This window comes from Penicillium canescens, assembly GCF_028828765.1.
Source record: "Penicillium canescens strain IBT 15451 chromosome Unknown utg000004l_segment0_segment0, whole genome shotgun sequence".
Taxonomy (NCBI): Eukaryota; Fungi; Ascomycota; class Eurotiomycetes; order Eurotiales; family Aspergillaceae; genus Penicillium; species Penicillium canescens.
Window position 1 is genome coordinate 676340 of NW_026703966.1, and position 14484 is coordinate 690823.

The window sequence follows — 14484 nt, forward strand, 5'->3', positions numbered from 1 at the left end:
GTTTCAAAGTATCGAAAGCTATTGCATTAGAGAATCACATGGTGAATGGCTGCGTAATTTACTGGAAATACTCATACCATTAATACGGGGCACCCCAATGCCACTCATCGCTTTGATATTGAGGGCATTTACCTTCATGGAGGGTAGAGATCTTAGGTCTGGTAGCTAAAGAGGAAAATATGGTAGCTGTTTTAGGCTCGAGTTTCTTTTATATGTTTGCGTGATCCAGCGCTTTAAAGTCACCTGATAATTATGAAACTAAGATTGTGCCCCTCTTCAGCTGAGTGACCTGCGATTTCCTCTTGCGCAAACTACGGAATCGTGTTGCTTTAATTATGGCAACAACATATACTGGCATCAACTATGGGGCCCAGATAGGGAATAACTATGGCACATTTACTGCAGAATTCCGTCTTCCGACGGGTAAGTCTAGGAAGGATCTAATCAGGTCAACGTCAACTTAAACTAATAGCCGCTTCTCACCCTAGAGCGACCGGATACTCCACCAAGCCCTGTCTCGACAGTCCCATTTCGTCGTGATCCAGACTTTGTTAGTCGCGACACGCTGCTTGATCAGATCCACGAGAAAGGTTCCATCGCTGGGTCCAGGGTAGCGCTTGTCGGTCTCGGCGTCGTCGGGTCAGTGCAAAGCGCCCAGCGGGTGGTTTATTACTGATACATCTAAAGGAAATCACAACTAGCCATCGAATACTCCTACCAGATTCGATACCAATCGCCGGAGATCTGGGTTTTCTGGGTCCATGCGAGTAACGCGGCTCGGTTCGAGCAAAGCTTCCGGGATATTGCAGACTACGCTAAGATCCCTGGGCGTCAAGATCCTGGCGCCGATATATTCAAATTGACTGAAAACTGGCTCCGCGATGAGAAGAAAGGTAAATGGACTCTTATTCTGGATAATATAGATGATGATTGGTTTGTCGCCGAATTTCTTGCGACCGGTCGGGAGGGGCCGGCAAACGGCCGAATTAATGCCTCAACACGGCCACTGTTGGACTACCTCCCTAGAAGTTCGAATGGTTCGATCATTATAACAACCCGCACGAAAGAGGTCGCGCTTAAAATTGTCGAGCACAAAGACCTTATTAAGGTCGAACCAATGGCAAGGCCCGAGGCACTCAACCTTATCCAAAAAAAGCTTGACCTTTTCGAGGCGAGTCAAGAGATCCTAGAGTTGGTGGAAGAACTCGAGTTTATGCCGCTTGCGATCGTTCAAGCAGCCGCGTATATCAGACATCGAGCACCCCGTTGCTCAATATCGCAGTATCTAGAAAAGCTGCGGAAGAGTGATGGCGTGGCGATAAGGCTTCTTAATTATGAGGGCGGTCATCTCTACCGAGACTGGGAGGCAAAGAATGCTATTTTGGCTACATGGCAAATATCTTTTGATCATATTCGACGTATAAGACCATTCGCGGCAGACATACTTTCTCTCATGAGCTTTTTCGACCGACATGCAATTCCAGAGAACATGATCCGCGTTCAACACCAGAGAAGGAATGACCCTTCAAATTCAGGGGAAGTGGTGAATGAATCAAGTGAGGAGGAGATGGATACTGCGTCTGAATTTGACGCGGATCAGGACTTTGAGGACGACATTGCAACTCTAAGAGATCACTCATTCATATCCTTCTATGAGGATAGAACAGTATTCACAATGCATCGACTAGTGCAACTGACTACGCGCGTATGGCTAAAAGCTCATGGACAAACCGAGCACTGGAGAGAACAGTTTGTCAATAAGCTATGCCAAGAGTTTCCGACTGGTGAATATGAGGATTGGGGGAAGTACCAGTCGCTATTTCCACATGTCAAATCAGCATTGTTACAACGGCCAGAATCCCAAGAATCTCTTAAAGAATGGGCTACGCTACTCTACAGAGGTGCTTGGTATGCGAGGGAAAGCGGAAAGATCGCAGACATGAAGGAAATGGCATCAAATTCAAGGGAACAAAGGGTAAGGTTATTTGGCATTACAGATGACGCCACCCTTAATAGCACCGAAATGTTAGCGACGGCATACTGGGTGGAAGCGAGGTGGAAAGAGGCTGAGATGCTTTCTGTACAGGTGATGGAGACTCGCAAGATGAAGCTCGGCGAGGATCATCCTGACACATTAACGAGTAAGCTCAACCTAGCGTCGACATATAGGAATCAGGGTCGGTTAGAAGAGGCCGAAAAGCTCGAGATGCAAGTGATGGAAACTCTCGACAGACAAAGCTTGGCGAGACCGACCCCGACACTGTGACGAGAGTGGCCAATATTCCTTTAGTCCGGAGATATCCAGGTCAACATACATCGCCTTTGCGGTATGAGTTGTCAACCATCGTCCTTTAAGTTCTACATACCAGTTCAAACGTCAGTGCAATTTCGAACATGCAGAGTCTGTCGGATATTGGTCCCCAATCAGAAGGCCAGCATTGTTACACAACACATAGGAAAGTGTTCAGCCCACTAGTACTGTTTCTATACACCTCGTCCATAGTGGTCACTCCTGTGGGGGATGCGTGTTGACAGAGGGAAAGAATTTGAATTCTGGCCAAGTACCGAGACTGACTAGGCATAACTCCCCGCTGTTGCCTTGTTTACAAAAGAAATGGCTCTAGACAACGCTATAGACCATACAAGACTAATACGGAAGGTATATTTTTGTTTTATATACAGCCGTAATGGAATACAGCCAAAAGCAGGGGTAAGGGGTAGAGTATCAGTAATAAGTTAGCGTGATGCGAAAGAAGGTTCGAGAAAGAGTCCATTAAAGTGGTGAAACTGATTTTCTATCCATCCTGTATTAGTCATCTCGAGAGCTCTTTTTTCATTGGCTCATTTGGATTTCAGTCGCATTTCAGCTTCATGCAAAACACTTCAACGCTGCTTTTCGCTTCCAATTCCTATTCCCCCTGGTTTTCGTTTCAGGGCCGATGCGTGCAACGCGCGCGTCTTCCAGTATTTTACACCTTATCTTAGAAGGGATTAGCGTGGTTTCGGGTACGGGCCGAGAAACAAAGCGTGAATATCCGGGGGTAAACTGTTTTCGAATTCTACTGTACAGTAATAGCGCAACAAACAAATTAGAAATCCAGTTGTTCAAATACGCAAGAGTGTTGTTAGAAAAGCGCCTATAGTATATTCTTTTTGGTTTATTTAGAAAGTATCATAAGTTTTACCCGGTTAATTGGAAATTGCGAGTAAAGCGTCATCGTGATTTCCCCCGTTACATATTGTACTATCAACTCTCCTCCGATTACGTGTGATCTTTGTCTCAGGCTCCACAACCCTTTAGTGTCACATGGTTGTACTGTTCATTTCTCCTGGACAGGTACCAGCACTTCCAGCAAGACGTTCGCCATTAGCCTCGGAAGTTGGCCGCGCTACGTCTTCACCTTGCTGTACCAGCGAGTTGATCAACGCTTCGACAGATTTGGGTTCCAAGTCATCCAGCGACATTCCTTGTTGTTTCAGGATGTAGTCCGTGGCAGACCCAAGCTTACGATTGACGTTGTATAGAAGCTCGGCGACCTTTGAAGTCTCATAAAGTTCTTTGTTGGTCTCACGGTGTGACTGTCGCTCTATGGCCAGCTCACGCTCATACTTCGCGATGATCTTTTCCGCGCGAACACTACGCGCATTGAGAGTCGCAATCGTGCGAAGGATTTCCTGTAAGCGGTCAGCTAAGGCCATAATAAGCTATATCATAAGGGCAATACCGGGTGATCCATCTCCACAGTCCTGGGGCTTGGGGTAGGAGGTCGATAGCTGGCCATTGAGTGTACAGTCGCTTACGGATGTACTGAGTTGGTTGATTTCGAAGAAAGTGTGTTCTTTACACTAGACGACCGCATCCATACTTATAGACAAATGGAGAATATGTCGCGACTCTGTTAATCACTAGGACAGCATATTTGCGCAATTTCACTTGAAAGTTTGATTGTTTGGCCAAGAAAAAACCTGCATCCGCAATGTGCCCCTAATTTTGGTGCATGGGCTTGCATGACGATTCTGTTTCAGGAATCAAATAACTGCTTAGTAGTTTATCCGTCCAGTTAACAAGTGAATGTATTGACATACCATGCTTTTTTTTCTCCCTTTAACTCAGAGCACCCAGCAATAATCGCACTTCACCATGCTATACTCACGTCTGCTACAGTTATGGATTAATCACCCGCCAGGCTTCATCTTGGCAACTAAGCTTAACATGTGGTGGGCACAACCATTTAGATCTACGGCACGCCGAAGACATTCCCCAGGCTCCCTGCTGGTTCTCAATAGCCACTGCCATCGATTTCTCAAATCTGCATTCCAACCAGGACATCAGACAGCAAGTGTGGCTAATATCTAGCGCTACCAAAACTAAAAGTGGAAAAGACAATCACGTTGATACTTCGAGATGATAATGAAGACAAGATATCGAAGCAAAGGATTCCATGGTTCTAGTTCATCGATCAAGGCAATCACACCTGGGGTGCACATATAGCTATGCTGGTGAATAAAGTTTTGAGCGTCAGTTGATGCATTTGGTGCTCAAGTATATTGGCTCCAGCGTGTTTGAAACGAAGCTTGAGTTCCACTCTATATTCAAATTGGTTCAAACCCCCTCCCAGTCTCTATCCATATGAAATTTAGAGTCCGAACAGACAAAACGGAGGATACCTGTCCCTTCTCAATGGCGGTGACACCGTCTACGGCGTTACCACAGAGGGAGATATTAGATTGCTAAACTTGAGTTGTGTCGCGAGCCGCAACTGGGAAATCAATTGAAGGTCCAGAACACATTGAGGAAGAGTTAAGTTAATGAACGTGCATGCTGAATTCTAATAAGTGATATCGGTGGGTTAATCACATGTGCTCTGAATTTTCGATTGCAGGTAGAGTAACGCTCAACCTTACCATGTAGCATGAAGGCATGACAAAAGAATACTACTTCATAGCCAGGTTGCCACCAAAGGTTTCTCCGATTAGATCTTCATCCCCTTTAAAAATCAAAATGGACCAGTGTCAATCTTCATACGAGGACAAAATCATTATCAGTGGTCGATTTGGTGGCTTTGGAGGTCGTTACGCACCCGAGAGCCAGATTGAATTTCTACAAAATCTCACAACTTTGTTCCAGAACTCCTTGGATGAAGTTGAGTTCTGGAATGAATACTGGACCTTCTTGCCAAACGAGCCGAGCCCCTTGCATCGGGCTCCTGCGTTGACGCAGTTGGCGGGGGGTGGCGATGTCTGGCTCAAACGCGAAGACCTTAATGGCTACACAAGTCCGAGCAGATACAACATTGTTGGCCAGATCCTGTTGGCGCGTAGGATGAACAAAACAGAGATTATCACCGCTTGTACGTCCATGTATCATGGGATTGAGTGCGCTACTTTGTGTGCGACATTGGGAATGGCCTGCAGCATCTACATGGGCGCAAAAGATGCCCTTAGTGGGCATGCCGAGATCCAAGAAATGAAAAGAATGGGCGCCACAGTGATCATAGTCAACAAAGGCAACATGTCACTTCGTGAGGCCAGGGGCGAAGCCCTACAATCTTCCACGGTTCGCTTCAAAATCGCCTTCTATGTTTCAATATCCGATATTGGGCCACATCCATATCCATGGATTGTTCGCACTTTTCAGTCCATCATTGGGAGCCAAGCAATGAGTCAATTGGGAGAGTCTTGTGGAAAGTTTCCAACTTGGGTTGCTGCGCCGATCACGGGAAATGGTACAGCAGTTGGATTTTTCTATCCTTTTTCGAGATATAGCTCCGTCAAGCTTCTTGCAGTGGAAGCTTTTGGCGCGGCAGCGCTCTGCTTTGGATCCCATGGGGTGTACAGTGGAGCTTTTACGAACGTCATACAGAATGATGATGGCCAAATCCTTCAGATCGACACACTATCACCGGAAATGAACTCTCCTGCGAGCGGGCCAGAGCTTTCCCGCTGGAAACAAGATGGTCAACTCAAGTGCGCATTCGCAACAAGGGAAGAGGCGCTGGAAGGACAGCGAATATTGGAGGATACCGAGGGTATTCCAGCGGGACTTGACACGGCGCACGCGATTCAGAACGTAATAAATACCGCGCAAAAGTTGGATAACGATGAATTTATTCTAGTTCTAGTCAGTGGACCTTGAAACGTGTTGTACTTTTGCGAGTTCCTCACCCTATCTACCTGTTCAAGAAAAGCACATCTGTGTCTCAGCATTATCATTATTTAACGCGAAATGGATTGGAAGTAATGTTCCGTATGCTTGATGCTGGGTCGCGTTTACCGGTTACTTTCACCTGCAAGTCGTCGTTATATCTCTGGGACTGCTACTGTACAATATAGCGGATGCGATCAGTACATATGGTAACATAAATAAGTGGAAAAATTGTATATCTAATGATCGTGCAGCACCGAGGTGAACGGATCTCAAGACATCTGGCAGCCTTGGTTCCAGAGTCGTCCATTTCCAGATACAACCAGCAGAAATCATCACAAAGTTCAGCTCTAGGCCAGCCATCAAGGTTCGCATACCAGCGCGACCCATAGATCTCATCACCATATTAATCCTTTGTCTGTTGCCATTAACCGCCAAACTCTTGTGGGAACCGCGAAGCTTGGTCCACAGACGCATTACATAGATAAAACTGCCATCGGGAACAATATTCGAAAAATTGGAGTGGAGATTCGACAGGTGGGCAATCGCGTCAATTAACCGGCTTCACCGCCTAGAGATCCGCGAATGAAATGAGTGACTTATTTACTCCGACTAGGATGTCATACTCCAAGGCCTTCCCCATCGTGACTAAATGTGAGGGATTCAGTTACATGAGGCAATTCACTTTAAACTTCTTCTTTTGGACTCAATCAAAAGGCTGCGTTCAGAGCTTCAAAGTTCTTCCTCGGCTTCCTGAATGACAGTGGCCACTTAATCCTAAAAATGAAGAAAATTTTTGCGCTCGGCGGAGCGGATATGTGCCAATGCGATATTAATCTACATATTGCATTTCTTATAATTGTAAGCGCAAGAATTAGCTGCTGATTATGTTTTGGGGCTGATGGATAATTCCGATTCAGTTTATTAACTACTACTCACTTGGAATTACTCAATCCGAATTACTCAGCCCCAATCAATCAAATCCCGTTACAGTACTTCGAACAGCTCAGTCCCAAGTGATATGCGCAGTCACTATGATCTGCAACCCAGCATTCTTTAGTAATACCGTCCACGATTGCTCAATTGCTGAATCAAAGGCTTTGCCAGCATTTTACACGATCCCGGATTTGCAAGCGTATTAATGACAGCCTTTTCATTTCAACCCATAAATTCTGATTGCACCACTACAATTTTCTACGTACGAAAAGAGTTTGAAGCCACGGCTTTCCCGTTCACTTTGGCCAGCTGGCACAATTTCCCCAAACTCTCTTGACTTGTCCCTGGAATACATCATGCCAAAAGACCCCACTGTCCCCCGGACCCGGACGGCGACTTCTGCCCCGAAGGCACGGGCCGGGGCGTCTTCTGTTCAGCCAACTCGAGCGTTTCCCCCGCGTACCAACAATCAACCTCGATCCTCAAACCAAAGAACGCAGCAGTGGCCAGCGGTATGCAGCTGCCATTATCAGATAAATTCAGATTGCGCTAACCATTGCCAGATACTTCCCCCGCGTGGCCCGGAAAAGCATCCGCAGGACGACGAGTCTGACGTTGTCCACGCCAATTGCAATACTATTTTCAAGAAGGCTGACCAAGATCGTCGACAGCTCACATCACAACTAAGGGAGGCCACGGATGCTACGCGGAGGGGGAACTCTGAACTTCTTAATCACGAGGGAAAACACGTCGATCAAGACTAGGAGGGGAAAAAACTCGATCCTACTGACTTAACAAATTTCGTTCGACTATATTCGACGGATTAGGCAGTCTACCGCTGATTTACTTTCTCTCATGAGCTTTTTCGACTGGCAGGGGATCCCGGAGGATCTTCTACGGGTGCAAGACATAGACAGAAACCATGACCATTTGGGTTTTCCGCAAGACGTTGGGAATAGATCAAGTGATGAGGATACGGATTGCTCGTCTGAACCCGACGTAGATGACGATTTTGAGAGCGATATTGCGATTCTAAGAGACTATTCCTTTATTACTTCAGGTGAACATAGCATGGTGTTCACGATGCATCGGCTTGTGCAGCTAACAGTACGGACATGGTTGAAAACCTATGGTTAGGAGGAGGAGTGGAAGGAACGTTTCGTTTACACGTACGATGGACAATCTCTTTTCAAACTCAGAAAAACACTCCACTGTAGATATCACCCACTTGACCTGAGATGCCTGTTTGGGCACTGAACTGGGAGCTGAGATAATCTCCCATCGTTGGGGCATGTGCATCAGGCAACTGGTTCCAAGGAAAGTAAGGCGGGTGGTAAAGTGTCTGCGGAGCAGCGGGTTGCAGATTTAACAACCAATTGGGGATATCCTGCATTGAAACTAGAACCATGCGTTCATCGGCCGCCTCCAAGTCCAACGTGAGATCTTCCATTGTGTAACAGTCGTTAAGGAATGGAGCTTCCGAGTGCGGGTGATGAGGGTGGTCAGTCTCGCGTATGAGTTCTACGATGACGGGCTAGACTGGAGGACTGCGGTATGTCAGATAATGTATTCAAAACCGAGGCCGAACAGGGTTGCTCACGTCCGCAAATGCTTTCTGACAGCCCTGGTGCTGACATAAGTAAGGCTTATCACCAGTGGGGGTCCGTGAATGGACAGTCAGAGCACTGCAAAATCTGAGGCCTAGCGTTCAACATATTTAGTGTGTATTTAGAATTCAATACTACACTTCCCTGGATCCCAGGCTGATCGTCCGGGGTCAAAGGCGGAGTGGTAGACCTAGAGTGATCGATAGCGTGTATCAGCTCGCTCATTGGGCCGAATATGCATGCATGAAAGTAACGTTCCTCAATATGTCATGCTGGGAGAAAAAAGTCAGAATCGCCTTAGGGTATTGAGCTTTTGGAATGATCGACTCACTTGACCGTGATAGTTTTCGTCTGGGTGTACTCTGCGAGCGCGTCCTGACCCAGCTCTCGCCCCAACCCACTCTGTTTAAATCCTCCAAAAGGCACGCTTGTGTCGAGCACACCGCAGCAGTTAATACCAACCGTCCCACTGGAAATCGCGCTGGCGATACGAATTCCGCGATTGATATCTTGGGTAAAAACAGCACCAGCCAATCCAAATTGCGTATTGTTGGCTTGGGAAATGACTTCTTCTTCATCAGTAAACCCAATGATGGCAACCACAGGACCGAAGACTTCCTCTCGGCTGATTTCAGCATTTGGAGTTGGGTCCACAAAAATTGTTGGCCGCATCCAATGACCCTGATCTAGTCAGCCCATGATCAGCCTCTTTATCGGACAATACATACCTTAGCAAACATAGCTTGCCCGCCAGTAACGAGGGTTGCCTCCTCTTTGCCGCGATCAATGAAGCCTTTTACCCTATCAAAGTGGCCCTGGTCGACGAGAGGTGGGAAATCAACATCTTCGTCAAGTGGATCGCCAAATGATTTATCCATGCTTTCAAACGACGCTTTCATCTGTTCGACCACCTGCTTCTTAATGCTCTCGTGAACATAAACCCGAGAGCTAGCAAAGCAGATCTGGCCAGATAGTACCAGAACACCGTTCACGCACCAGGGGATGGCCACATCTAGTTTTGCATCGGGGAAAATAATGCTCGGACTTTTCCCTCCCAATTCCAACGCAACACGCTTCAAATTGCTTTGGGATGCAGCTTGAGCAATCCGCTTTCCGACACCAACACTACCAGTGAAGGAAATTTGATCAATACCCATGTGCTTCGCAAGGAGACTACCAGCGAGTTCTCCACCAGAGATGATATTGAAAACACCAGGAGGTAACCCTGCTTCGTTCGCCAGCATTCCGAGATAAAGTGTTGACAGCGGAGTCTTTTCGCTAGACTTCATGATCAGGGTATTACCAGTAGCCAGGCACGGTGCAGCCTTCATAGCCATTCCCATAATAGGAGCGTTGAACGCCGTGATAGCCGCACATACGCCCAATGGCTCCCGCTGAACGATGTTGAGGAAACCATTGCTAGTAGGAAACGATTCTCCATGTATCTTACCGCACCATCCAGCATAATCTGCTCGGATCAGTATTCCTGCCTTCGAATCTTTTTACGGGGGGTTTTCTTACATCTAAAGATGCTGACTGCTTGTGGTAGCTCATACCCACGGAACAGTTTAACGGGCTTAACGTTGCACACTGCTTCCAAATGGGCGATCTTGTCGGCATCCCGCTCCAAGAGATCAGCGAATTTGTGTAAGATACTCGCCCTCTTCTCGTGGGGAAAAGCGGCCCAGCTTGGAAATGCTGCCCTTGCAGCAGTGACGGCGCCGTCGACATCCTGCTGAACTGCTTCGTGCACATTTGAGGTGACAATCGAACCGTCGACAGTGCTGCGGCAGTTGAACCGGGCAGGTGTTTGAGCATCGACATACTAAGACATAGTCAGCTCCGTATCTCGCTCGTAGTCGGAGGCTACATACTGCTCCTTGGACAAACAGTCTGGTCTCAAACGACTCGGTCGTAGTACTGTGCGTCATAGTGAGAGCTTACAGCGCAATGCCAGCTATAAAGGAAAAAAGGTTAGGGGTCAGAAGGCGGGCTCCAAAGTCTTGGTTTCTGCGGTAGCAGAATGGTTGTGTCGAGAGAAATGAAGAAGAGACTGTTAGGCTTTAAGAATACGTGGTTATGCTTCAGTCATAGTATTGCGTCAAAGACGGGCCAGGGAATGACGGTGAAGGTGGCTCCAAAGCGGGCCTGTTGTCCATACTGTAGAACTAGCTTGAACCTTAGCATCTAGACCAAGATTCACAAGGCCAGTCAGCCACAAAACACTGTGGAAACCAAGATTTTGGGTGGAGATAGTTCGTATTTGCTGTCGAAGATCCACTCCCGTGCGTGTGGGTCATGGGGGCAGCCACACTGATTTTTGCGTTGATTGGAGAATGTCCTAAACGAACGAAATCTCGATTATCATTGATCAACCTTCTCGGCTTTCAGCAAGGGTCACGGTTTTTGCTTACAATTACTTTGTTATTTTTGGTCTAATCTGCAGCCCCTCCCAAGGTCAGTAATATACTCTCATACCGCTCTTTTTCAAGGCTTTTTCAAGCTTAAGAGCAAAGAAAGTGTGTTGCCATGGACCTTACTCAGAACTCCCATGCTCTCTTAGCCTTGGGTAGTGGTATTACTCTTCACCATCTGTTCTACCGCTTGAGCGAGTGGGATACTAGATCTCTGTCCCTGTTGACTTCGTATATCTTTGTTTTTGCCGCTGGGAGTGTTAGCATTTGGTTTTTGAACAGCCAAACAAAAGCTGTCATCCCTTTCTCACCAAATGAGTTCCAAAAGCTTTGGCTCTATCACATCCTCGGTGTGTACAGCAGCATGCTGGCCTACCGAGGATTCTTCCACAGACTGGGCAAATTCCCTGGTCCTTTCTTTGCTCGGTTTTCCAACTTCTATCTGACAATGATGTCTTCCAAACTTCATCTCTACAAGGAGATTGACAGGCATCATGAGACATATGGAGACTATGTTCGGACAGGTAATGTGACAAATCCTTTTTGGCACAGTGATGTTTCTAACTATTCCTCGAATTCAGGTCCTACCGAGCTCTCAATCGCAGACCCAGCAGCTGTCCAGTCTATTTACGGTACCCAGTCAAAGACCACGAAAGGTCCTTGGTATACGTTGCTCGACCCGCGAGTGTGCCTATCATTCACCAGAGACAAGCAAGAACATGCGCGTCGTCGGAGAGTTTGGGATCACGGCTTCAGCACCAGAGGTAATATTTATTTGGACTGTACAACAAAGAATATACACTAACATTAACCCTTCCATAGCAATCCGCGCCTATGAACCAATCGTTACAAAGTACGCCCAGCAACTCGTGGGAGTCGTGGAGCGAGACATTGCCAGTCCAATTGATATGACGCGGTGGTTCAGCTACTATGCATTTGACGTGATGGGAAATCTTGCCTTTGGAAAATCATTCAATATGATTGCCGACGGCAAAGAGGCCTACTTCCTAAAGACCATTAGGACGGATATGACAAACATTGGCTATCTCAAACATATGCCGTGGATATTCCCTATTCTGATGAATATTCCGCTCCTCAACGCAAACAACCTGAGGTTCTGGAAATGGATTGAAACTCAATTCCTGGAAAGGAGTGCAGTAAGTGCACGATCGCGTGGTAATTCGGCAGAGAAACTAGGCTAATCGGTATTTACAGAATGAACCAGAGCAGCGAGATATCTTTTCTTGGATTCTTGATGCATACAAGAAGGGCCCCCAGTCAAACCAAGACATGCTCAACCTCCATGGAGATGGCTATCTTATTGTTGTGGCGGGAAGGTAAGAAAACCATCAATTTCTTTGAATATTCACTTTTGCTTACCATATCCAGTGACACGACTTCTACAACTCTATCGCATCTTTGGTTCCACCTTGGCAGTAACAAGGCTCTAGTTCAGAAGCTTCAGAATGAGATCGATGCTCTTCAGGAGCTGAATGATGATACGATCTCCAAGATCGATCTCCTCGATGCCGCAATCCACGAAACACTTAGGTTGCATCCAGTGGTTCCTTCTGGCCTTCAGAGACTCACTCCACCCGAGGGTATGACCATTGGCGAGACATATGTTCCCGGAAACACCATTGTCCAAGTTCCCTTGTACACGATATTCAGAGGTCAGTTCATTTTGGGACGCAAATTGTTATTGGTCCTAACCCAGTTTCACCAGACCCACGGGCATTCGAGCGTCCAAACGAGTTCATTGCTGAACGGTGGACTACCAAACCTGAACTGGTCAAGGATAGATCCGTGTTCATTCCATTCAATACAGGTCAGTTTTGGGGGATTATGATTGATTATAAGCACGCTAATTAAATTATAGGACCGTGGGCCTGTGTTGGTAGACGGCTTGCGCTCATGGAGCTTCGGCGAGTGACCGCAGAGCTCCTTCTCCGATATGACATTTCTTTTGCCCCGGATAAACCCAACGAGACTTTTTTGGAAGACGGGAAGGACATGTTTACCCTTGCTGCTGCACCGCTATTCTTGAATTTCACCAAGAGAGGGTAAGCTGGGATTGGAGGCTAAAAAAACTATATCTAGCATATTTTGTATGGTATGAAACTGCTATACAATTTCCAGTCACGAATCCAGGCATTGATGGTCAACACCAGTATCTAATTGTGAGATAATGAATTCCAAGAAAGCCTTAGTCGGCATAAGGAAGAAAACCACAACAGATCCCAACACCTTCACATGGTTCATTTAACTCTGTTACATATGTACCTTATCCGTGACTCAAACGCATCACCTCAGATTCTGTTGAATAATGCAGTGTACCGACCGATAAGAAGGTACAGTGGTGTAACAAAAGTATTTGACCTCGAATACTTAGGCCTAGGACCCACTTTCCTAATACTGCGAGGCAGAAACCTCGTAAATTTAATTCAATTTGATAGCTAGTATGCAAATCCTTATACTTAATAACATTAGCTATCCTGTCAGGCATAATTTCCAACAGATACTCTTAAATATCTCAATATCTAGGCCATCCTTAACGCGTTGAAATATAGCGTACATGTTATAGCGCGTTAAAACGCGAGTTAGAGTACGTACTAACAAAGTAGGCGGTATTAAAGGCGGTCAGGCAAAAAGGGGACCCCGAAGTACAGGAGGTCAAATACTTTTGTTACACCACTGTATGAAAAAGTCACTTTCATTGCCCCTATTTTTTACCAGTCATGGGGTTTTACTGGCTGGCGAAATACAATAAACATATTGATATCCACAGGAAGTATGTACCTCGACAGATTCTGCATCGGAGCTATCGACCCACCGATCTTCATCACGCCAATCTTAGTGACTCCGCTTTTGTGGGCCCCTCGTATAAGTTTAGCTGACAGCTCCACCTTCCATCCACATGGTCGATAGTGCGAGTATTGCTACTTTTCGGGCTGTTACAGTACCAAAGCAGCAGTTTTACGGTATATGAGCTAACAAGTCTCCAGAATATTCATTGATGCCCCTGTGACAACCTAGTTCTTAGGCATGTATGCCCACAGTGTGAAGGACTTTGATGCGACCACTGCCTCATCCCCAACCAACAGTTCAACCATAAGAATCAACTGAAATTCAACGCACTCATAGACGATATAATAGCGTGTATATCTAGAAACGGGTATTTAAACCTACGTCCACTTATCCGCCAGCCATATTTCCAAAAATGCGATAAAATATTCTCGGTAATAGTATATTATTCGTCACACGTACGGAGTGTATCCGAGACACCAAATTGACTTCACTACCGATTGACCCACATTTCGCCCGCGTTTCGGATAATTTATTCTACATATTCCAACGTGTTAGTCCAGAAATACGGTAATTT

The 14484-nt window shown here is 46.4% G+C and overlaps 5 protein-coding genes across 5 annotated transcripts; 3 read left to right on the plus strand and 2 right to left on the minus strand.

Moving 5' to 3' along the window:
• Positions 1–335: 335 nt before the first annotated feature.
• Positions 336–2266, plus strand: N7446_005611 (uncharacterized protein; the record flags this gene model as incomplete). Its single annotated transcript, XM_058514359.1, has 3 exons — positions 336–423; positions 489–639; positions 688–2266. 3 exons carry the CDS (start codon positions 336–338, stop codon positions 2264–2266), a joined length of 1818 nt encoding a protein of 605 aa, XP_058371537.1.
• A 1037-nt stretch (positions 2267–3303) lies between these two features.
• Positions 3304–3782, minus strand: N7446_005612 (uncharacterized protein; the record flags this gene model as incomplete). The annotated part of the gene is made up of 2 exons (XM_058514360.1): positions 3304–3675; positions 3726–3782. The coding sequence occupies 2 exons, from the start codon at positions 3780–3782 to the stop codon at positions 3304–3306; spliced, it is 429 nt and encodes a 142-aa protein (XP_058371538.1).
• A 1220-nt stretch (positions 3783–5002) lies between these two features.
• N7446_005613 (uncharacterized protein) lies at positions 5003–6136 on the plus strand (the record flags this gene model as incomplete). Its single annotated transcript, XM_058514361.1, has 1 exon — positions 5003–6136. One exon carries the CDS (start codon positions 5003–5005, stop codon positions 6134–6136), a length of 1134 nt encoding a protein of 377 aa, XP_058371539.1.
• Positions 6137–9015: 2879 nt separating this feature from the next.
• N7446_005614 (uncharacterized protein) lies at positions 9016–10619 on the minus strand (the record flags this gene model as incomplete). The annotated part of the gene is made up of 4 exons (XM_058514362.1): positions 9016–9369; positions 9417–10156; positions 10210–10513; positions 10563–10619. 4 exons carry the CDS (start codon positions 10617–10619, stop codon positions 9016–9018), a joined length of 1455 nt encoding a protein of 484 aa, XP_058371540.1.
• A 598-nt stretch (positions 10620–11217) lies between these two features.
• N7446_005615 (cytochrome P450) lies at positions 11218–13169 on the plus strand (the record flags this gene model as incomplete). The annotated part of the gene is made up of 7 exons (XM_058514363.1): positions 11218–11626; positions 11684–11866; positions 11925–12259; positions 12318–12439; positions 12492–12775; positions 12829–12930; positions 12982–13169. The coding sequence occupies 7 exons, from the start codon at positions 11218–11220 to the stop codon at positions 13167–13169; spliced, it is 1623 nt and encodes a 540-aa protein (XP_058371541.1).
• Positions 13170–14484: the final 1315 nt, after the last annotated feature.